Source organism: Diabrotica virgifera, chromosome 2 (assembly GCF_917563875.1).
Source record: "Diabrotica virgifera virgifera chromosome 2, PGI_DIABVI_V3a".
NCBI classification, from domain to species: Eukaryota; Metazoa; Arthropoda; class Insecta; order Coleoptera; family Chrysomelidae; genus Diabrotica; species Diabrotica virgifera.
The window spans coordinates 47,367,109-47,392,274 of NC_065444.1; the positions used below are offsets into that span (position 1 = coordinate 47,367,109).

General features: G+C 32.6%; 1 protein-coding gene across 1 annotated transcript; it reads right to left on the reverse strand.

Annotated features, from left to right (window-relative positions):
* Positions 1-7,854: 7,854 nt before the first annotated feature.
* On the reverse strand, positions 7,855-24,132 carry LOC114339390 (homeobox protein Hox-C4-like). Its single transcript, XM_028290042.2, has 2 exons — positions 23,747-24,132; positions 7,855-9,242 (listed from the first exon to the last, which is right to left on the reverse strand). Exons 1-2 carry the CDS (start codon positions 24,130-24,132, stop codon positions 9,014-9,016), a joined length of 615 nt encoding a protein of 204 aa, XP_028145843.1. The 3' UTR covers positions 7,855-9,013.
* Positions 24,133-25,166: the final 1,034 nt, after the last annotated feature.

A 25,166-nucleotide genomic window follows, 5' to 3' on the forward strand; every position in this document is an offset into this window, starting at 1 on the left:
ACTCCTTTCCTCGATAATTTGTTGAGTGGTATGCATATTTCCGCAAAATTTTTAATAAAACGTCTGTAATAGTTGCAAAATGCTACAAATCTCTTTGTTTCTTCCGCTGTCTGAGGTGTCGGATATTGTTCAATTACTGCATACTTCGCTTTGTCTGGTGATACTCCCTCTTGAGAAAGATCATGTCCTAAATATGTTACTTCCCTTCTAAAGAATTGACATTTTCCTGGGTTAAGTTTCAAATTGAATTTTCGACATGTCTCAAATGTCTTTTTCAGGTTGTCTAAGTGATGTTTTTCGGATATTCCAATTACTACGATATCGTCCATGTAAAGAAATGCTTTGTCTGGTGTTAATCCTGAAAATGCTATTGACATCATTCTTGAAAAGCTATTTGGGCTTACATTTAATCCAAAAGGTAATCTGGTAAATTGAAATGCTCCATTTTCTGTGCTGAACGATGTGTATTTTCTCGATGATTTTTCTAATGGTATCTGGTGAAAGCCTGACATTAAGTCTATAACTGAAAACCATTTTGCTCTTCCTAGTTGATCTAATATCGAATCTATTCTTGGTAATGGAAATTTGTCTGTAACTATCTTCTTGTTCAGTTGTCTAAAATCTATGCATAATCTCCATGCTTTTCCTCCATCTATAGCTTTTTTCGGTACCAGTACTACTGGACTGTTGTACTCGGATGTAGATGGTTCTATGATTCCTTGGTCTCTTAGGTTTTGTACTTGTCGATTTAATTCCTCTGTTTGCGCATGAGGTGTCCTATAATTCTTGATATATACCGGAGTTTGGTCTTTAACTCTTAGTTTTTGTTCGTAGAAATTGTTACAGGTTAACATATCATGCCTTAGGGCGAATATGTCCGAATATTCCTCGCATAACGATACTAAGTTGTCTCGTATGTATTCTGGTATGTCTAATTTCAGTGATTCTCGTAATTCTTTTTTTCTGTCTTTGCTGTCGTTGACTAGCCTATATATATTGAATAGTTTAATATCCAACGTCCTGATTGTGCTTGCGTCTACATTTACTGTTTCGTACTTTGTGTTCAAAATTTTGATGTATGGATTATTACTTGAAATAATTGCTCTTGCTATGAATATTCCTGGTTGTATTTCTTGCTGTTCCACTATCCTGTCTTTCTTTAACGTTTGAAAATTTTTTACGATTCTGTAAATTTCACATCTAGGCGGTATTATTATGGTGTCATTGTCTATATTATCCAGAATTTTCGTACTAATGTAACAATCGTTGTCCTCTTTAATGTGCATTTTAAGGTTTGCGTAATCTAGTATACATTGAAAGTTAGAAATAAAGTCTCTCCCAATGATTCCGTCTGTTGGAATTGGAAAGTTAGGTTCTACCAATTGAAAGATGTGTTCGAATCGAGTTCCTTTTACTTCGAGTGTAGTCTCAACTTCTCCCATTGTTTGCAACTCTCCTTTAGTGACTCCTTTTATTTTCGCCTTTGTGTTTGGTTTCACCTGTTCCTTCATAAAATCTTGTGAACATTTTAGTATTGAAATGTCAGCTCCTGTGTCTATGATAAAAGTGCTTGTTTTTTCAAGAATTCCTGTTTTCATTCGTACAAAGTTCGTTAGGTTTAGGTCGAAGTTGTAAATGTTATATTTTATTTCTGCCTGTGTGCTTCCAACTTCTTGTTCATTCAAAACCCCAACTGCTGGTTTTCTTGCTCTTCTTGACTGTCCTCTATTTCTAGTAACCTTACGTTCCTGTTACGTCCGCCTCTCTGGTTTCCTCTGTATGTTTGATTGTTAAATTGTCTGTATCCTCTGTTCGAATAATTTCGTTGATTGTCCGTTGCTTCTCCTTCGTTCCGTTGTCCGAAGTTATTTCTTCTTCCTCTGTCATATTTGTTATGGTATCCTCTTCTGTATTGCTGCTGTCCTCTCCTATTCTCGTAGTTTGTCCTATAATTTAAGACTCTTCCTTGTGCATTTTCTTCAGTCGTATCGATCGACAAAAATTTAGATACTACTTCCTGCGGTGATGTAAAGTTACCTGCTTCCAGTATTAGCTTAGCTTTCTCTGCATTAGCGTTTCGTTTCATTGTTGTTACTACGGCTTCCGTCGTATATTTCTTTGCTAAGTCAAGTGGCATTCCTTCCGCTATGTATGCTACTTTTAATTGTTCTGCTAAATCTTCCACTTCAGATGCGTACACTGCTGCATCTCTATGCCCTTGCCTTTTTTTTGCTAATTTGGCTATTAAATTCTTCGGATTATCACCTTTTAATTCTTTCTTTAGTACTTCAGCTATCCGTGGAATCGTATCTTCTGTGGTTATTAGGTTCCTAGCCTTATTGGTGAGTCGCGTTTTTATTAGCGTTACAGCTGTGTCTTCATGACCTTCTGCCCATTTTCCAAGTAGTTCTAATGCGTCTAAAAATGGTTGTAATTTCCCTGCGCTTCCATCGAACTCGTTGGGCAATATCTTGCTTGCGATATTCAAAAATTCATTGATTGTCAAAGCCATGTTTAATATTGTTATATCTTGTTTTATGTCACCTTTTTCCTCTTTTATTCCGTCGTTAATTATTTCTTCTTCTACTTCCTCGTCGCTTTTTCCTTCTTCTGCTTCCTCGTCGCTTTGTTCCTCTTCAACTTCCTCGTCGATTGGTTGATGTATTGAATTTGGAACCACTGTTCTTACATTTACTGCTTGAAATGAGCGTATAACTTTGTCTCTGATTTTTCCAAAATATTTGTGCACGATTCCCTTTGTTTGTCCGAAAGTGCTTCCCAGTTTTTCCTAGTCAATTGTGTGAACTTGTTATAAGCTTTAATTAGCTAAAAAAAAAAAAAAAATGGTAGCACCGCACCCAAAGAACATCTCGTGTAGAAAGAGACACTATCTTTAATGTGGAAATATTACGTCTGATCACCAAAATAGAATGACGAATGTCTAATATAATAATAAAGAATTCCCTTGTTATAGTTTAACTGTTTATATATTTAGAAATGCCTATTCAGCATCGACCATGAAAAGTGTTTATAATTGACTCTGCAATTATTAGTGAATCGTGATCTTGGCTAACAATATTTATATAATCGAATGAAGGTTGTAATGTTGTTTTGATGACATAAATAACTGAAAGTAATTATCGTAGATAATTACAGGGTGTTTTTAAGATATATCTACTGAGTACAGATGAATTCTTGTACAAGGTTGTGAGATGCTGCAAAGTATACTAACTTAGTTACATTATCGTTACTTACATCATGGAGACTATCGTTACCTCTTATTGGTCTGTATGCTGCTACCTTCTAAAAATTTGCAGTGTAATCTACCAAGATAATATGCATGGCTTGTTTGGGGAGATTGTCAGTTTGTCCAGTTTCTTAAAAAAGTTTTCTTTTACTTGCTCTTCCTTGGGGCATAATTAGCAACTAGTGAATAGTTATGTAGTTGTCCTTTTAGTCTGATATACCAGAGCCTTTTCTTAACGGGTTTGTAGGTTATGACTGAGTCTACATTACTTTCCTAGATTATTAAGCCAGTGCCGAATTGGTGCTCCTGTTCACTTCCGTTGAAAGATACTACAGATTTGTTAGTTTTTCATATGCCTTCTCCAATCCATCTAATCTCTTTTAAGGAAGTGATGTCTTTGTTTCTGCATTCAAGTTCTTTGACCACCTGAGTTAGGGCTCCCGGCCGATATAGGCTTAGTACGTTCCAGGGTTCGATATTCATTGTCCTTAGTCGTCGCTTTTGTCGTCTAAAAAGATCCCTCCTTGTCCGAAGCACGTGTTTCGATATGATAACTGGTTGTTGCTTTTTACAAGAAGGTGCGTTCATAACGGAGACCATCCCATGGTATCCTCGCCTAGAGCATAGTATCGTACTCTTCATTTTCGTGAACGCTCGCAATTTAACATAATGCATTTATTTTACTTGGCGATCGATACTATGGTACGAGCGATACTATGGAGCGAGGGTCAGCGCCTCATTGTGAGCGCCCACTAAGTCTCTTGCTTAACCCTCCTCTTGCTTAATCTTCTTATTATAACTTTTGATCTTACTAATGAAGTAAAAACCTCACATGTAGGTAGGTGGTATATAATTTATTAAAAAAATTTTTCTAAAAATGATCCAAGATGGATAAAATCACAAACGTTTTCGGACCAATCAGTCCATCATCAGGTGGTATAAACTTCAGATCCAAAGTAGTTGGAACTAGCTACATATTTAGGTCAAAAGACCTTAATGTAATAATAATTATGCCATTTAGGCTACAAAATGTCGACAATAAGTCGATGTCACAAGAAATTAAATTGCAACGGTATTACAAAGTGGTCTTCATCTTGGCCTCAAACTGACAGACTGAGGCCAAGATGAAGAGTCTGTCAGTTTGAGGCCAAGATGAAGACCACTTTGTAATACCGTTGCAATTTAATTTCTTGTGACATCGACTTATTGTCGACATTTTGTAGCCTAAATGGCATAATTATTATTACATTAAGGTCTTTTGACCTAAATATGTAGCTAGTTCCAACTACTTTGGATCTGAAGTTTCTACCACCTGATGATGGACTGATTGGTCCGAAAACGTTTGTGATTTTATCCATCTTGGATCATTTTTAGAAAAAATTTTTTAATAAATTATATACCACCTACCTACATGTGAGGTTTTTACTTCATTAGTAAGTTTTTATTATGGTATACAGCCAATGAGAGGAATCTTTTCCTTTATATTATAACTTTTGATCTTTATAAATTATAGCTGTGTAATTGTAATTTAAATTGTTGTTCTGCAATTATGCTTAACCTAGAGCTATGATGATTGCTTTCTGATTCACAACTCAACTTACGGTGTAGATTAAAGTTAAAAATATTTTACATGTGTTGGATCATCCTTTAGTCAGTATAGACTTTGCAAAAAACTTCAAACCAGCTGGACATATCAATATATAGTCGTAGTCGAAGTTGACAAATAATGAAATATACAAAATATTACATTTGAGCTATATTTTATGGATAGAAATATTCCATCCCATAATCAACATTATGGGATACTAGGTACTAGGAAACTATTAGGAACTAGAAATGGAACAGGGAGAGCTTAGCGTAGAGAGAAACAGGTTGTTCGTGTTGCAGCAGCATTGGCAGCAATCTAATTTTGAAAAAAATAATAAATACTGCGCGCCGATAGCAAAGATTGGTTTGCTGTTGTGATCGCTAGCGATAGCTTTCATTTTAGAAGCAGCACGAAGTTAATTTTTAATGACATAATTAATAAAATATAATATGTCATCTAAAATTAGCGTCATGACAATTTTTTTGGATACTACCCACTGCATTACGTGGCTGTTTTCTGGTTTACATGACAAAGTTTTAGACTTTCCAGCAAAAATACTGAACAAACCTACATAATTCTTCGTGACACAATTCATGGTTCATGTTTACAGAGCGAATAATTTTTCATATTGTCAGTGAGTTATTTATAAATTAATTATTAAATAGAATTCTGCATAATGGGGATAATTAATTGTTTTTATATTGAAGTAACAGTCGACTGTAAAATTATAGGCACGCCGATTGAAACGGGAAATGAGGGCAACGTAGCGGCATTGATTTTTTTTTATTATTAATGTTGAGTCAAAAAATTCCAAATATTTATTATATTTTCGTTCATATAATACATTATGCAATATTAATATGCTTCTCATATAAAAACTAAATGATAGCATTTTTAATGTTATATAGAAAATATTATAGGTACAGGTAAAATACTTTGAAAATCTTTTGTTTTTTAGTTAGAAAATTCATTTAGAAGATTTATTGAGAAAATGTATGCAACATTTAAAGACCAAAATGGGAGTGTCAGTAGTAATAAGAAATAAATATAATAAATCAGACAGCCATAAATGAAAGAATAATCAGTGTAGGCATAAAAATAAATGGAACATAAAAGAAGGATGTATTACACTCCTAATTTAATTAAATATATGTCCCCATCGACGGCAGTAAAGTAGAATAAAAAGTTCAGTTTAAAGAAATTATAAAAGAAACACTAGAAAACATAAATAGTCGATAATAAATTATATTGATGGGAGACTGAAAACGAAATAAGAAATGCGCTAAAAGGGATGAAAAATTTCAGAGCGGTCGGCTCTGGAGTCACACGTGCAGCAGTTTTTCCACTCCACTGCTTAAAATTTTTTTCTTGGTCCTCTTTTTCCTTCCACTTTCCCTTGGACAATCAATCGCATCAACTCATATTTTTCATTTCTTAGTACGTGACCAAAGTAGCTCAATTTTCATTCCTTCATAGTGTTAAAGTATTGCTTTTTCTTTTTTATCTTTCTGTATTTCTGATGTTTCTGTGTTTGTTACGTGTTATGTTCATGCTATTTTCCACATTCTTCGATAACACCACATCTCAACACATCTTAAAGCTGGCAAGTCTTTTTTCAGTTGCGTTCGTGTTTGTCCAGGCTTCAACTCCATATAAAAGGACAGATAATACGTAACATATCAATATTCTAGTTTTAATTTCTATTCCCAGTTTTCCATTGCATAATACTGATTTTATTTTATTGAATGCGCTTCTGGCCATCTCAATGCGCCGTTTTATTTCAAGGTTGCGGTCCCATTGTTCATTTAGCTCACATCCCAAATAATTGTATCTGGCTACTTTCTCTAAAGCTTTTCCTTTAACGTAGATTGTTTCGTCTTTAATCTTATTCTTAGTGATGATCATGATTTTTGTTTTTTTCTGAAAAGTACTGCGTAGTGCGATCTCTACTCAGGTGTACAGTAAGGGCAAAAACCCCTTACTGTATAATATAATATGTATCAAAAAATGTATATAATTTTAAGTAATTTAGGTTGTTACAAAAAGATATTCTTTCTAAATATGCCAACAAAACGAAGGTTGATTAACGCAGTTTTGTTTATGTAACCTCGTAGAGGCTCACGTATAGTTTACTTTTCAAAGTCCAAATTATAAGGAGATATAAATAGCCCACAGAGAGATTATCATAAATCATTATAGTATTGTTATTATCAAGATCGTTACTATGCTAGTGAGCCGTTCTACGAGAAGGGTGTCCTGAAGGACCACCCCGCGAAACAACATCTTAGTAACCTTATGTTGATTAGTTGATTGATGTTGTAAACTGTAAATAAAGTTATAAAGTTAGTGTTTCAACTCGACATTCCAACCCTGCAAGATTATCATGGCAATCTACCAACGTAGCATTAACGTAACATGGCAGCCCTTCTTTGAGATCTGCAAAGAGTAATGAATCGTCTGTATATCTGAGATTATTCACTAGTGTTCCGTTAATTGATATGCCTCTATTGATGTCTTCTAAAGCATCTTTAAACATCTCTTCTAAGCCCATATATAAAGGTCGAGGGGATAATACACATCCTTGCCGTACTCCTTTTCTTTGGATTTTTGTTGGTCTACTATAGCTTTCTGATATCGGTATAAAAATCTAATGATTTTCACATCCTGATCATCTATTTCTGTTTTATTTAATATATTTGCAAGTTTTCTGTGTTGTATTTTGCGAAGGATTTCTTAAAATCAACCAGACATATGAATAACTCACAGCTAACGTCTCGACATCATTCTAGGAGTGTTTGTAGAGTAAATAATGCCCCTCTAGTGCTCATAGGAAATACAGTGTAGCATGCAATTTTGAATGGCACATTGTATTCGTGGACCTCCGAAAGGCCTAGAATATACTCTCATAAGAATATACAGCATATGTAGAAAGCAAAATTAATAAGGAACTCAAATGAAAGCAAAAGGAAATGTGGTGAACCGAACAGAAACAGGGAAAAGTAGTTTAAAACATTATTAAGCATGCCTCACGAGCGTCAGTCTATAAGAGTATTCTATTGGAGATCACCAGAAAAAAGAAAACAGACAGACCATGCAGATCGTGGAATGAGAAATGGATTGACGGCTTCCCCTGAAAACATCCGACGGCTAAACCCTCCAACACCAGATCAAACCAAATCAGGTGACAGACATTCAGACGCAACGGTTCTGCTCAGAACGAACACTGACTGTAACGAGCAAAAATATCGAGGGCATCAATACAACCAAAGGATATTATGGTGACTGAAATCTGCCAAAACACGAAGTGTGGGGTATGTACTGTACATGCAGGAAACCCACACGGTCCTAACTGCAGTGATACCGAAAATCTCAAGTATGAAACTGATTGCGGAGATATAAGCATGGGAGCACGGTATTTGTGATAACTCAAACCATAATCTCATCTGTGGTAATAATGAAACGTAAACTTTATAGAGATTAAAACCATTGAAAATGCACTATAGAATAAACCTCCAAATCATCCATTTTTATTTTCACCCCCACCTAACTTCTAATCACAACCCAATCAGCTTATACTGGGACTCTCTAATATTCACAGTTTATTTTGGGGTTACTTAGGTTTAAACACAAACGGAGATACAGTAGAAGCATGGGCTAAAACGAATAGTCTCAGATTGATTCATGATCCTAAATTTCCACCAACTTTTGGTTTGGAAAAAAAAAGAAATATTATGGATATCTGTTTTTTTAGTAGGTACTAATCTTGAAGATCCATGTACCAAAGTACATAGTATAAGGCCTCATACCAAAAACTCAGCGTAGATCGCAATTGGTATAAACATCATTCCAATTATCAGAATACAAGCTATAACATTCAGAAGGAAATTTAACTTCAAAAGGGCAACCTGAAAAAATTATGGAGACATGCTAGATATTGAGGTGATATAAATACTTATTTTCTCTATAAAAGGTAATTGTAATTGTCACATAAGTTTTCAACAGTTCAATATAAAAAGTCAAAGATTATAAAAATCAATACTACTACTTTCCCCGCCCTTATCAAAATTTTTGTATATAAAATCTATACTACTTAAAGAACATTACTTAAAACAACTAAAAATTCCCATTATGCAACCCAATTCTGTTTAACACCTACACATTGAGCTTTACACTCACTTTTATAGAGCAGTGAGTCCATAATCTGATTTAATAACTGGCTGCGGTGTTCCCGGAACTCCACATCCCGGAGAGGACGAAAGGGGGGTAAGTGAGGATCCTAACGAGCCAATATGCATACTGGGATCGCTGTGTAACATTCCGTGGTGAAGGCCGGGATGTCCGTGAGAAATCTGGTGTTGACCGCTCAGTGACATGTCCAGCATATTTTCACCGAGTCCGTCCAAATCCCTGAAAGAAAAAACAAACTTGAGAGACGAAGTTTTGCACACTTTTCAAGCGTAATAATAATACTAAATTGCATATAGAGATTGCATACAGATTTTTACTTCGGAAAAAATCAAACAAGATAGAACTTTTTGTAATTTCATTAAGAAATGTTCAATAAACAACATATCAAAAAGTTCTACTTGAAAAGTGGGTGCTTCCTTTTTTATTAAACAAATGAACTGCGAAATTAGATGTTTTTTAAATTACTCCGAAAATATAAATTTTAGAAACAAACTGACTTAACCATTGAAAAATTCAGAAAATTCTACAAGAAAAACCTTATACAAAGATTTTTCTAAAATTAAATCTGTAGCTTCTATAATTTTTTATTTATAACGCTAAAGTCACCCTTTTCACACACATTGGTGCACTTTAAACTAGCGTTCGGCGAAGTGCACGGTTGAGTTATTTTAATGTAATTTTTTAACTAATGGATCAAATAAAATTTTACAAATTGGACATGAAATAAGAACAGTTAGGCTATTTTATGGTTATAATAAAAAGAAATAAAATATATGGGCAAAAGTACTGTATGGGCGGAAAGTGAGACTTACATGAATTTTGTTTAAAAATAATTTAAAAATGTGCAACTAATACAATTTTTCTTATAAAACTCTAAAATTTGCACAAATTACCTTTCAAACTTACTAAACGATGTTTCATTAAAAAGAAACTCAAAAATTTAATTCAAATGATAGACGTCTCAAAAAATGTAATTTTTGAAAACTTCGTAGTTTTACAGAATTACCACCACTTTAAAACGGTATTACTCAAAGTTTGAACAGATTTATTACAATTTTATAGGTGCTTTTTTAAAGCTTAGGATGTAATCTTAAAAATGCTTTAAATTATTTTACTTTAGAAATGAAATAAACTATGTTTTTTTTTTTGAAAAACTTAAGAAATATATCAAAAATCTAATACAAAAACCGAAAATTACCAGCTAAAAAAATATTTATACAACGTGATAAAACTTTTTTCTGTAAAACTTACCTAAAATACATTTAATAATAAGCTTCAACAATAATAAATGTTCAACAAAAAATTGTTTTAGCTCTTATAAAGTGTGTCTGCGTAACTTGGAACCTATTGATAACTTTTTTATTATCACTTTTACGAAAAAAAAGTTATTCTTTATAAAATACTTTGCATCGTATATAATCTAAGATGCAATTATCAAATCTCAAATTTTATTAATTTTATACGAGGTATGTCAAAAAATATGAATTTCACTTTAGAGTAAAGTACCTTTATATTTCACAATATGGAAAATTGCTATTAAAAAAAGTTGTTTGGAATTAAAAAATTGGTTTCAGTGTTCAATTACATCCCTTTAATTGAAATATTGTGAACTATAAAGGCAGTTAACTGTTAAGCAAAATTAATATTTTTTACATACCTCGTATAAAATTGAAAAAGTTTGATATCTGATGTTTGTATCTTATACTTTAGACCAAATAGAGTGCCATTTTATGATGAATAACTTTCTTTCTTAAAATTGATTGAAATAAAATGATGATGCTTATCCGAAATTTGAGAAGAAATTAAATTTCTTTTTCAATTAGAAAGATGTAATTATATATTAAAACATAGTTTTTAATTCCAAACAACTTTTCGTAATAACAATTTTTGATATTCTGGAATATAAAGATACTTTACTCTTTAACAAAATTCATAATTTTGACATACTTCGTATAAAATTGATATCTGATGACTGAGTTTTAGATTTAAGACTATGCATAGCATTTTATGAAAAAAAATTTAAGAGCTTCTATATAAGAATTTTCAAATTGTAATGCCGTATTCGGATTCAGCATAATCAAAAACAAAATAGAAACATATTGGATCAAAGTAAAATGATGAATTGAAAGATATTTTTAAAATTATTTATACAAAACAATTGTTATTGTTTAAACAATTAATAAGCAATTAGCGGGAAAATCTGTGAGTAGAACTTTTTACTTTAACATGTATATAAACTAAAAAAAGTTTTAGAAAAATATAAGCTTGTTTGAATTTTTCCGAAACAATGCATACTACAGATCCCTATACTGTCTTGACTCCCCTATACTACATATACAGGGTGTCCAGAAACTCTACCGACAAATGAAGACAGGAGATTCCTCAGATAATTTTAAGATAATTTAACTCAATTCACCTAGTCCGAAAATGCTTCCTAAGGGAGCTAGAGCTCTCTGAAGATGGCGTCATGTAATTAGTTTTTCTTAAATACCTCCAGAAGGCTTCTATTTAGAAAAACGAAAATTGGTATACACATTTACTTTCCAGAAATGAATCGATTCCATCCATTGCTAATTTCTAGTACAGGTCATAGGCGTCCGTTTTGGGTAGGGCAGTGGTTATTTTATCGCCTAACTTTTTTGTCTTTAATTTTTAAGCATTTTTAACTCTGAATTATTTAATTGTGAGTTATTCTAGTACTAAAAGGTACTCTTAGTTTAAGTCGATAGGACACACCGTTTTCTAGAAAAATCGATTTGAAAATTTTTCGTTCCTTGAATTTAAAAAAAAGATAAAAAAAACTATTTAGAAAGATGAAAACTGGTACATTTATTTATATTCCAGAGATTAATCGATTTCATTAATGGCGAATTTCTAGTACCGGTCATAGGCGTCCGTTTTGGGTAGGTCAACAGTTATTTTATAGCATACCTTTATTGTCTTTAATTTTTAAGTATTTTTGACACGAGATTATTCAATTATGAGATATTCGAGTACTAAAAGTTACTCTTGCTTTAAGTTGGTAAAATACATCGTTTTTTTTTTAATTTTTTTTAACTTTTTTTTCAAATTCCCAAAACTAAAAACTTTCCAATAAGATTTTTCTAGAAAACGGTGTATCCTATCGACTTAAAGTAAGAGTACCTTTTAGTACTAGAATACCTCACAATTTAATAATCCAGTATCAAAAATGCTTAAAAGTTGAAGACAAAAAAGTTATGCAATAAAATAACCGTTGCCCTACCCAAAACGTACGCCTATGATCGGTACTAGAAATTCGCAATGGATGGAATCGATTCATTTCAGGAAAGTAAATAAATATACCAATTTTCGTTTTTCTAAATAGAAGCGTTATGGAGGTATTTAAGAAAAACTAATTACATGGCGCCATCTTCAAAGAGCTCTAGCTCCCTTAGGAAGCATTTTCAGACTAGGTGAATTGGGTTAAATTGTCATAAAATTATTTGAGGAATCTCCTGTCTTCGTTTGTCGGTAGAGTTTCTGGACACCCTGTATATCCTTAACACTATATACTTAATGCTATAACACTATAATATACTTATTATACAGGGTGTCCCGAAAAGATTGGTCATAAATTATACCATACATTCTGCGGTCAAAAATAGTTCGATTGAACCTAACTTACCTTAGTACAAATTGTGCTCATAAAAAAGTTACAGCCCTTTGAAGTTACAAAATGAAAATCGATTTTTTTCAATATATCGAAAACTATTAGAGATATTTTATTGAAAATTGACATGTAACATTTCTATGGCAGTAACACCTTAAAACAAAATTATAGTGAAGTTTTTCCACCCCATAAAAGTTTTATGGGGGTTTTGTTCCCTTAAACCCCCCATACTTTTGTATACGTTCCAATTAATTAATTATTGTGGTATCATTCGTTAAACACAACGTTTTTAAAACTTTTTTGACTCTTAGTATTTTTTCAATAAGCCAGTTTTTATCGAGATGCGGCTTCTTTTTTAATATATTTACATAAAAATTTTATGGGGGTTTTGTACCTTTAAACCCCCCAAATGTTTGTGTACGTTCCAATTACACTATTATTGTGGTGCCATTAGTTAAACACAGTGTTTTTAAAACTTTTTTGCCTCTTAGTCTTTTTTTGACAAATCACCTTTTATCGAGATATGGCTTCTTTTTCAAAATATGCCTAAAAATGTAAATTATAAATACATTTTCAGATTATTAACAGGTCTCTATAATCGTACTTAACCATATAAAAATATGTGGTGGATTCGACAAATATTGAAAATAGGTCAATAAACACTGGCTTATCAAAAAAGTACTAAGAGGCAAAAAAGTTTTAAAAATATTTTGTTTAACTAATGGTGTCACAATAATAAATTAATTGGAACGTACACAAAAGTTTGGGGGGGTTTAAAAGAACAAAACCCCCTTAAAATTTTTATGGGGTGCACAAATTTCACTTTAATTTTTTTTTAACATATTGCTGCCATAAGAATACCACATGTCCATTTTCAATGAAAAATCTCGAAGGGTTTTCGATATATGAAAAAAAATCGATTTTCATTTTGTAATTTCAAAGTGCTGTAACTTTTTTTGTGTGCACTATTGTATATAGGTAAGTGAGGTTCAATCAACTTATTTTTGACCCTAGAATCTGTGGTATAATTTATGACCATTCTTTTCGGGACACCCTGTATAATAAGGACCTCACCATATTTGTACCTTTCTTGTGAGATAGGAAAAGTGTGGTAGCGTGTATTAAATTTCATCACAAATTAGTGCTTTAATACTCATAACTTAATTATTTTCCTCCAATTTTGTATAAGTGTTTTCTTAACGTCAAAGTCCAGTCATCATTTCGGTGACCGCTTTTATCTCATGTGTATTGATGTTCAAAAAATTGTCTAAGAGTTTTTTCACTAATGTTCTTGGATGTTTTTTTTTAGTCTAGATTTGATGATCCTTTATTCGCCACTTCTGAACCTTCGTTTCTTGGAGTATCTTTGGTGAGGTCATACAATGATTCTGGACCTATAAATTTTTCTCTCGAACCTTGTTTTGTGAACAAATGTGCTCGCTTTTTTCCATGCAACCCTTCATGACCCGGTACTCATTTTAAAGACAATTTGTTGTCTTTTGCAAGATTGTTGAGATCTTTGCAGTTCTTTGCCAGTATTGATTTGGTGAATTGCTTCTAAGCGGTCAGAATAGCTGCTTGGATAATTGGATATCTGTATAAATGTTGTTTCTGTTTGCTTTCGGGTCTCCATTCAGGATTTTATGAATTCATACCACTAAAGAAAAATCTTTAGTCTGGAACACAATAATTGTGCACAATTGTGTACAATTATTGTACATTAAACTAGGCTGTAATAATCAATAATAGGTATAATTACATGTTTCCCCAAAAATTCCTGATGCAGTATATAAGCAGTTTTAGATCTATAAGCGAAGCATTTTAAGTACCCACTAATGTTTGAGACTTTCTGTTATCTTCTTCTTATTTTTGTTAATCTTCTCATTTTTGTTAATTAGTTATGGTGTTATCTGTTATCATATCCTAGTTCTTCTGAAAGATAGATTCCTCAAGTATAATACCAATAATATTTGTGTGACTGCAGTCACTCATAATAATACTCATAATAATATTTGTCTGACTGCAGTCATACAAATGTAAATAAGCATGTAAATGTGTAAATATAAGCAAAATGTTGGATGTTGTTGAGTGTATGTCTATGATTCTTTATTTAGACAAATTTTTTGCCTCTTCGGGGCATATATATCAGGTTTGTGGATGTACGTTTGAAGAGCTTGACGAAGAGGCAGAGAACTTAAACAGAGATATACAGTAGGCAGCGTAGGTGAACACTAAGAAAATTAAAAGAAGGACGGAAAGTAATAATTATCCAAATGAGGTAAGAATTATAGTAGCCGCTATTGATGACAGCAGAAAATGGTAGCGTAGCAGTGCCGAACAACTGTGAATAAAACGAGGTTAAATCAAATAACTCAAAATACAAGCAGTGAAATGAAAAAGTTAAACACGAAACAATAAAAAAAATCTTAAGGAAGCTTGCTTATGAAATATATAGAGATTCCATATTATGGAGAGCCATGAGAGAACTTAAGAGGCCAATAAAACAAAATTTAACCGTTATAAAATCTGATGGTGCACGGACTAAAATTAAACAAGAAAAACGTATATATTTCAACAACTTTCCAACACAGTAGTAGTTGAGACACGATCGAAGCAACATCGAATCTCTTTAATAACCGAATCAACGTATTAATATTTGATATTTGTTGTGATTTATTTTTACTAGTCTAAAAAGTGATTTGCAATTAGTGTTTTGGAACAGGTATATTAGAATTTTTAATTGCTTGCTAATTACAAGAATTCATAAAGTAAGGTAACACATTCCAGTCTGTTTTTTGTTTCTTGTTGTTTTTTAAAGTATTTGGAGGAACATAAGCGTATCGTTAGCTGTATTTTCGGAAATATGCCGTCAAATTTAATATGTTCTTGCTGCAGCAAATCATACAAACCAAATTTAATGTTAAAATGCTCTGTGTGTACTAAAGTATTTAGACATACTTGTGTTAACATTAGTGCAAATGAGCTTGAACTGATTAATGATGAAGAGAAGGGATGTGACTGGTCTTGCATAAATTGTAGACAAATTGGTAATCAGATTAAGGACTTAAAATCATTAATTCTCTCACTTCAGGCTGAAATACAAGCCCTAAAAAATGATAACCAGATTTTGAAATCTTCTTCGAACCCACTAGAAATGGAAGAAATAATACAAGAAATCAACGAACGAAATAAAAGAAAACGAAATGTTATTTTCTTTGGTGTGCCGGAACAGGATCAACAACTATCTGAGGATCATCGTAAGATTAGCGATAAGTCTGAAGTTCAAAAAATAATCTCAAGCGTAAGTCCTAATGTGAATACTGCCAACATTAAGCTCTTCAGACTTGGGCAAGTTAACCAAGGGCGAATTCGACCAATTAAGGTCATATTAGATGATGAAAATGATGTATTTGCTTTAATACGGCAAGCTAAATTTCTAAGAAATGGGAACTACAAAAATGTGTCAATGTCATTTGATCGAACTAGAAATCAAATTAATTATTACAACAATGTAAAGGTTGAACTAAACAACATGAATGCGAGTGGAAATGGATCTTTCAAAATCAAGTATATGAATGGTATACCCAAGGTAGTGCCTTTAAACCAATAGAGCCCGACAGTGTTGTAGGATGTGAACTTATATGTTATTACCAAAATGTACGTGGTCTTAACTCTAAAGTTTCAGAGTTTTATACTAGTGTAAGTGAGGGTGAATATGACATTATTGCTTTAAGTGAGACCTGGTTGAACAAGGATGTGTCCAGTCTAGAGTTATTTCCTGATCAATACGATGTGTATAGAAAGGATCGAAAATTTGATGTTGTAGATAAAACCACTGGGGGAGGCGTCTTATTAGCGCTGAAGACGGAGATTAAATCGTCTGTTATCGATGTATCCACATACGATCTACAGTTTCCCCTAATCGATATGTTAGCTGTAAAATGTTGTGTTGGTTATAGAAAATTTTATGTTTTAGTTCTTTATATTATTGATAAGTTAAGTTCTGAAGACTTCGAATACTTTTTTGAATGTTTAGAACAACTGGATATATTTAATGAAACCATTGTTATATTAGGTGACTTCAATGTACCCAAGTTTGTAGATCAAAGCAAATTAGATAAAAAACATCAACTGTATTAGATTTTTTAAGTTTATTTAATTTAGTTCAATACAATGATGTGCCTAATAACTTAGGTCGTTTGTTGGATTTAGTAATGTCATCAGAGAAATGTGATATTATTCATGATAATTCTTCACTGGTTAAAGAAGACGGTCATCATCCTGCACTTATGATAAAGATTAATAATTTGGGAAAAAAGGAAATTAGGTTTTTACCAAATTCTAATTCGAAAATGTATAATTTTCGGAAAGCAAATTTCACTTCTCTCTATTCTGAACTATTACAAACTAATTGGGACTTTTTAGACAATTACGATGATGTAAATATAGCATTAAAGCAATTTTATAATATATTGTATACAATAGTTGATAGATATGTTCCGGTATACAAAAATTATAAACATAAGTATCCAAATTGGTATCACTCAGATATTATTAAAAATATTAAGCTCAAAGCCAAAAACCGTCAAAAGTATAGAAAAACAGGAAACGAAATATATCACATAGAATTTAAAAGATTGCGCAAAGTTATTAAACAGCAAATTAAAACTGCATATAACAATTACATTGAAAACATTCAAGACAGTATTACCATTGAAACAAAATCATTTTGGTCTTATGTACATACTAAAAATAAGTCATCGCGAATTCCAGGTGAAATGTGCTATGAGGGAAATACTTTTGATAATCCCCAGGATATTGTCAACGCTTTTAAAACATTTTTTGAAAAAGTATATGTATCTACTGACAATAATGAACCAGAGGACATCAGCGTTCAGGGTTTTAATTTACCAACCATTAATTTTTTGAAATTTGAAGATAATGAAATTCTGGAAGCTTTTAAAAGATTAAAAAATAAAATGACGACTGGTCCAGATAAGATTCCAGCATTTCTAGTTAAAGATTGTACACGAATATTTGTCAAACCGCTTCAAAAACTGTTTAACTTGTCTTTGGAAACTGGAAAATATCCTGAAATATGGAAAGAGTCAAAAGTATGTCCTATATTTAAAAATGGAGTTAAATCTGATATATCTAATTACAGACCTGTCTCTCTGTTGTGTAACTTCTCAAAGATTTTCGAGATTGTTCTGTATAATCGTATATATCCGTGTGTTCGCGGCTATATTGCACCTTTTCAACACGGATTCATAGATAAACGATCTACCGTCACAAACCTGGTAGTGATGACACAATTTATTTCTGAAGTATTAGATGAACAAGGACAAATTGATGTCGTATATACAGATTTCTCGAAGGCATTTGATAAGGTGGTCCATCCGTATTTATTATCCAAGTTATCAAAGTTAGGATTTTCTGTTAATTTAATTAAATTCTTTGGTAGTTATTTAATAGGAAGGAGACAGTATGTATTCTATAATGGCTTTAAGTCAGATTTAATTCTGTCTAAGTCTGGTGTTCCGCAAGGCTCCAATCTAGGACCGTTATTATTTTTACTTTATATTAATGATTTGTTTCAAGAAATTAACTGTAAAAAATTGTGTTTTGCGGACGACTTGAAAATTTTCTGTAAGATCGACACTATTGGCGATTGTTTAGAACTTCAGCGTAACTTAACTGCTATTGATACATGGTGTACTAATAACAAACTACTATTAAATTCTGCAAAATGTAAAGTAGTGAGTTTTTGCAGGAAATTGACGACAGTTAACTTTAACTATATAATTCAGAACTCTGTTTTGGAAAAATGTAATAGCCTCAAAGACTTAGGTGTCATTTTTGACTGCAAGTTAACTTTCAATTTGCATATTGAACAAAAAGTTTCTGAAGCTATGAGAATGTACGGTTTCATTATTAGGAATTGCAGAAACTTCACCAACATAACACCAATAAAATTATTATACTATTCTCTAGTACGTCCAAAATTAGAATATTGCAGTTTAGTTTGGTATCCTATATATAATTGTTATACAAAAGATATTGAAAAAGTACAGAGAAAACTTATAAAATATCTGATATTTAAAATTGATGGAATCTATCCTAACCGTGGATGTGATAATAATACATTATGTTGTAGAGTTGACATGGTTAGTTTAGAATTAAGGAGAGAAATTAGTTCATTAACATTTTTGTATAAATTATTACATAACAGTATTGACTGTAGTGATTTATTAGCACAAATTAATTTCAACGTTCCTCGAGTTAGATCTAGATCAAACGTTTTATTTAAGTGTCCAAGAGCAAGAACAAATATATTAGTTAAATCGCCTCTTTTTGTCATGTGTAAGAATTATAATAGTATTTGCAATCATTGTGATATTTTTTCGTGCTCACTTAATGATTTGTTAAAAATGGCTTCTCTTTACTTAGATTAGGTCTCTACTATTACTTTGTAGATGTTATACTAATGAATTATGTGATTTTTTTTTCTGTATTTGTCCTATAAATGGGAAACTGTTGGGCAATAAAGCTATTATTATTATTATTATTATTATTAACAATAGATGGAAATAATATTAAAGAGACAATGCAAGTATAAACACCTAAAGAAATTAAAAATGAAATACTAATAAACATCAATCCAAACAAGGTACCGGAGTATACCAGTATTAAACACAACCACAACTTAACTGTTACGTTTGCTGATGATACAAATATATTAGCAGTTGATTGTGATGAAATTGAAGCAAAACTAAAACTGCAAGAGGCACTCAATGAGGTTAATGTATGTATCAAAACATGGCGTATCATAAGAATTAAACATCAAATATAGAAAACAATACTGGCTCCTTGGAAGAAAACTGAAGCTGTCAATACATAGCAGTGAGAGTAACATCAAAGTGATTCAAAGTTTTCAGAATTAAGTACTGAGGAACATTGTAAATGCTACCCGGTATGTACATAAGAAATAGCGATCTACACCAGCGGTGCTCAAAGAGTCGATCGCGATCGACCGGTCGATCGCCAAAGTTTTTGAAGTCGATCGCGATTCACGGAAAAAATACAAATGGAAAGGACGTGGATTTAGCTGACTCACGGCATGCGCAACTTTACAACTTTTTATCAAATAGAAATAGGGCAGTCAATGAGGGTATATTTGGCTCCGAATTCCATCCTACTACATCGATTTAGTTGAAATTTTAACAGTAAGTAGGGAATAGCTCAAGAAACAAAGTCTACCATATGCCGATGTGCCCTTTTATCTTGGGGGTGGTTCCCACTCCTACTCGGGGGTGAAAAATGTTTTGGTTAAAATAGCCACAGAAGAGGCTAGAGAACCTAATTTTAAGCAAAAACTGTTCTATATTTATTTTTTGAAAACTCAATACTTTTTGAGTTATTCGTGGTTGAAAATTGGCCATCTTCAGTGAAAAATTACACCTTTTCGGACGAATTTTTGCGAATACCTTAAAAACTATGCATCTAACAAAAAAAAACTATATAAAATATTTCTGTAGGTTATAAAAAAACAAAGCGATTTGTTTCTTCATAAATCTTCTAGTTAAAATACAAAGAGGGGTATGGTAGGTAAGAAGAGTTTGTTTTTTTTTTGCCGCATGCTCAAATCGGTTTATTCAACTTGAAATAACAGAGGAACTGTCGATTTTATGTGTATAATGATTCTAATAACTTTTGTAGAGCTTGAAAAGACCTTTAAAATGAGCAATACTAAATGTCGACCACATTCAAACTAAGCGAGATATTCTGCAAAAAATTGATGACTAATGTATCTTAAAAAGAAATGAGAAGTATATTTAACCCCTCATCCATCAGAACTTAAATACATCGTTTTCCGTCTACAATACTTTTTATTATAGTGTTATTTCTATATGTTCAAAAAGTTAGACTGGATTCAAATGAACGGTTTTTGAACAAAATAAGATTAAATTATAGAGCGCATTTTTAAATTTTCTTAAAAATCTTCCTTTTCCTCCATGTAACTCGAAAAAGATAAGAGATACGAAAAAAAGATACCACACAAAAATGTAGGGCTTTTTCAGATACAAATTTCCTTTTTATTTTTCATTACTGTATCTCTTATCATTTTTAAGTTACATGGAGAAAAAGGAAGATTTTTAAGAAAATTTAAAAATGCGCTCTATAATTTGATCTTTTTTTTCAAAAACCATTAATTTTAAGGCCGTACAACTTTTTGAACATATAAATAACACTATAATAAAAGGTATTGTAGAATCAAAACGATGCATTTACATTTTGGTGGATGGGGGTTAAAATTACTTCTCATTTTTTCTGAAAATACATTAGTTATCAATTTTGTTGGCAGCATATCTCGCTTAGTTTTAATGTAATGGACCTCTAATTAGCTCATTTTAAAGGTTTTTTCAAGCACTACAAAAGGTATTAGTAGCATTAAACACCTAAAGTTGACCGTTTCTCTTTCATCAATTTCTGATTTCAAGTTGAATACACCAATTTGAGAATGTACCAAAAAACAAACTATTTTCACCTACCATATCTCTTTTTGTATTATAACTAGAAGATTAATGCAGGCAAGTACCCTCTTTGTTTTTTTTTTTGTAACCTACAAAAACGTTTAATATAGTTTTTTTAGTTAGATGCATAGTTTTTAAGGTATTCGCAATATACCGTTCGAAAAGGTATTATCTTTCAATGAAAATGGTAAATTTTCCACCACGAATATCTCAAAAAGTATCGGGTTTTCAAAAAAATTATAGAACAGTTTTTGCTTAGAATTAGTTCTCTAGTAATTTTAACCAAAAATTTTTCCACCCCTAAGGAGGGGTTGGAACCACCCCCAAGATAAAAGCACACATCGGCATAGGGTAGACTTTGAATTAGGAGATAAGGAGAGGCTAGGCCCAAAATTTCATTAAAATCCATGCAGTAGGATAGAATTCGGAGGTAATATCCTATTCTTGCTCTCATTGACTGGCGTAAAATGCTCAATCAAGTTTTTTATTTTCTAAATTGTTGTTTTTTACTAGCTGTCGATCGCTGGACGCTTGCAGTTTATGTGGTAGATCCCACGCAGTTTAAGTCTGAGCACCACTGATCTACACACAGACCTAGGTGTGGAGATGGTCGCAGATGAGATTACAGTATTTGCAAAGAAGCATAAAAACAGACTTCATAACCATGCAAGCGTAGACTCCTGGATAAGCATGGAACAATGAGAAAATTCACAAGAAATAAACCTTTGGTGTTAGTGTAAAATCTATTGAGTTATATAGTTTGTGTCTAAACGTCCTCCCCTGTCCGTGTCAAATGATTTGTTTAAGCCAAACCCTTTGCACTCGTATGTCACCGTAAAGGCGGCAAACTGCGTTTTACCGTTGCACTCGTATGCCGCTGTATAGGCGGCATACCATGTTTTATAATTACTTACAGTAATAACTAGATCATGACGTAACTAAGTAAAATCTCCAGGGGCGGAAACAAGAGTGGGGGACGAAGGTAGGGGTAAAAGTCACGGTCTTTATTATTTTTTTTGTGACACTTATAATTTGAGATAGTGCACCAAAATTTGGGTATAAGTAGATCAAAACGTAACTAAACAAAATCTCCAGGGGCGGAACGCAGCGTGGGGTACAAAGGGGTGATGGGCAGGGGTAAATATAACAATTATAAGGGTTTTTTGTGACGTTCATGATCGAGATAGTGCACAAAACTTTGGGAATAACTAGATCATAACGTAACTAAGCAATATCTCCAGGGGCGGAATGCTTTGTGGGGGACAAAGGGATGGTGAGCAGGGGTGAATATAAAAATTATAAGGAGTTTTTTCGTCCTTATGATTTTTATATTCACTCCTGTCCACCACCCCTTTGTCTCCCACAGAGCGTTCCGCCCCTGGACATTTTGCTTAGTTACGTCATGATCTACTTATTCCAAAATTGTTGTGCACTATCTCGAGCACAAACGTAACAAAAAAAACCTTAGAATTTTTATATTTATCCCCGCTCACCACCCCTTTGTCCCCACGGAGCTTTCTGAGCCTGAAGATTTTGCTTAGTTACGTCATGATCTATTATTACCAAATTTTATTGAACTCATCAATTTTTTATCTCAATCAGAGGCGTCACAAAAAATAATAAATACCGCGACTTTGACCTCTTATAACTACCCTCGTCCCCACTCTGGTTTCCACCCCTGGAGATTTTGCTTAATAGCTACGTCATGATCTACTTATTTCCAAATTTTGGTGCACTACCTTGATTACGAAAGTCACAAGCAACCCTTATAATTGTTATATTCACCCCAGCTCACCACCCCTTTTTCCCCCACGCAGCGTTCCGCCCTTATAGATGTTGCTTAGTTACGCTATGAGCTACTTATTCCCAAATTTTGGAGCACTATCTCGATCATGAGAGTCACAAAAAAAAAAGATAAAAACCGCGACTTTGGCCCCTTATAACTACCCTTGTCTCCCACTCTGGTTTCCACCCGTAGGGAAAAGTCATGTACACAACTTCAACATATCCCCGTATAGTTTGTCTATATTACTTATCACGAGCAAAATCCGCTCCCAGCTCTTGGACTATAAATGTATCTACTTCGCAATTTTAACGCATTTTAAAAAAATTCCCATATTATAAAAATAAATTCCGAGTAGACAGATACGAAGATAAAATAATAATCCAAGTAGAGTGTCACCGCAATAGAAAATATATACGAGTGCAAAGGGTTAAGCCAGTTAAAAAATGAATACGATTAGGCAGAACTCATCAAACATTTAATTAATATTTTGTGAATATGTAGATGCACATAATCAATGCTCAACTTAATAAGTGTTTTTGTTTTTGAATAAAAATAGAAATCTGTAAATTGTATCCATATAAATAATTAAAATCATCAATGAAAGAATAATAACAATTAAAAAAATAAAAATATATTCACTTTATGTACCGCAGTAATGTGTCTTCATATAAAAAAGTCTCGTGATTCTTTAAATAGCCTTTTTATTATCCCGAAGTCAGGGTAAAGTTTCCGTCTTACTTATATATAAACTTTTTGACTCTAATGCACTGACCTGTTGTTGTTTTTCCGTTTATCATTGTTATTTCCCGGAGTGCTGTTCTGTGTTTTCCCTCGAACTTTGCTAGCCGACTTAGCACCAGACCCCGGCGTGGTGGTTGTCACCCCCGCAGGATTCGTTTTCCTCCTAACGTTTTTCGTGTTCGGCAATTTGTTATCTTTTTTCCATTTCATCCTGCGGTTCTGAAACCAGATTTTGATTTGTCGTTCGGAGAGGACTAGCGTGTGAGCGATTTCGATGCGCCTTCGCCTCGTCAGGTATCGGTTGTAGTGGAATTCTTTTTCTAATTCTAGGATTTGGTGGCGGGTGTAGGCGGTTCTTTGACGTTTCGGTTCCATGCCGGGGGCGAAGGCTCCCGTTGCTGAAACAAAAATTATCATTAGTATCATTATTGATACTAAATATTTTATTATACAGGGTGAAACTCACTTATGGAACCAAATTATTGCTGTCCTTGTTTTAAAAAATTATAAAAAACGCTGAGACAAGTCGATTCTTATACAGGGTGGGGCATTAGTGTGACAAAGTCTAATTACTTGTTTGTTGTAAGAGATATGGAAAAAAGGTATTTAGGTAAAAGTTGGGGAACAGACAGGACCATAACATAAAAATATTTTCAGATATACAGGGTCACCCGTATTGACAGGGTGACACAAAATTATATTTTTTTAAATGGAACACCCTGTATATTTTTATATTTTTGGATTCTCCTCGATTTCTTCTTTCTCAAAATGTAGGGTTTTGTAATATTATACGAGGCACGAGGTAGATTAAAAGATAATTACGTTTTATTGTTAATTTCGTGGCAATATTCACACCCTGTAGAATTATAGTGATTTGACATCCAAGTTTCTATTAATTGGTCAAACGATTTTTAATATAGTCTACTATTGTTAAACGTTAATAATATAGCGAAAAGTTTAATATTAATTATCAGGGTTGGTCAAAACTCGGAATGAGTATTTTCTGAGTTTTCTTAGATGGAACACCCTGTATTTTAGTATTCTAATGAAATTATATTTTATGGTACTTTTTTATTTCTTAAGCATTCCCTGTACTTAAGTGCTTTAATTATTGAGTTATTCGTGATTCTTTAATTAAAACATTAATTTCAACAAAAATTACGTAAAATTTTATTAGGTGGCTGCGCAAATATTCAATCAAAAATTTTTTCAAAAAAAAAGTAGATATTATTCCAGACCGATTTTTAATTTATTAATACTGGATGAGATATCCAAATACCTACGTAGTTAAGATTGTTGGTGCGTAAAATATGAATAAAAACATACAAGATTCTACCTAGTTGGCTATGACGATAAATTTGCTAAAACATTTGACATTATACTATTTTTATAGTTCCAGTTGATTTGTTACCATTACTAATATTAGTTTTTTTAATAAGTAACTGATGAGT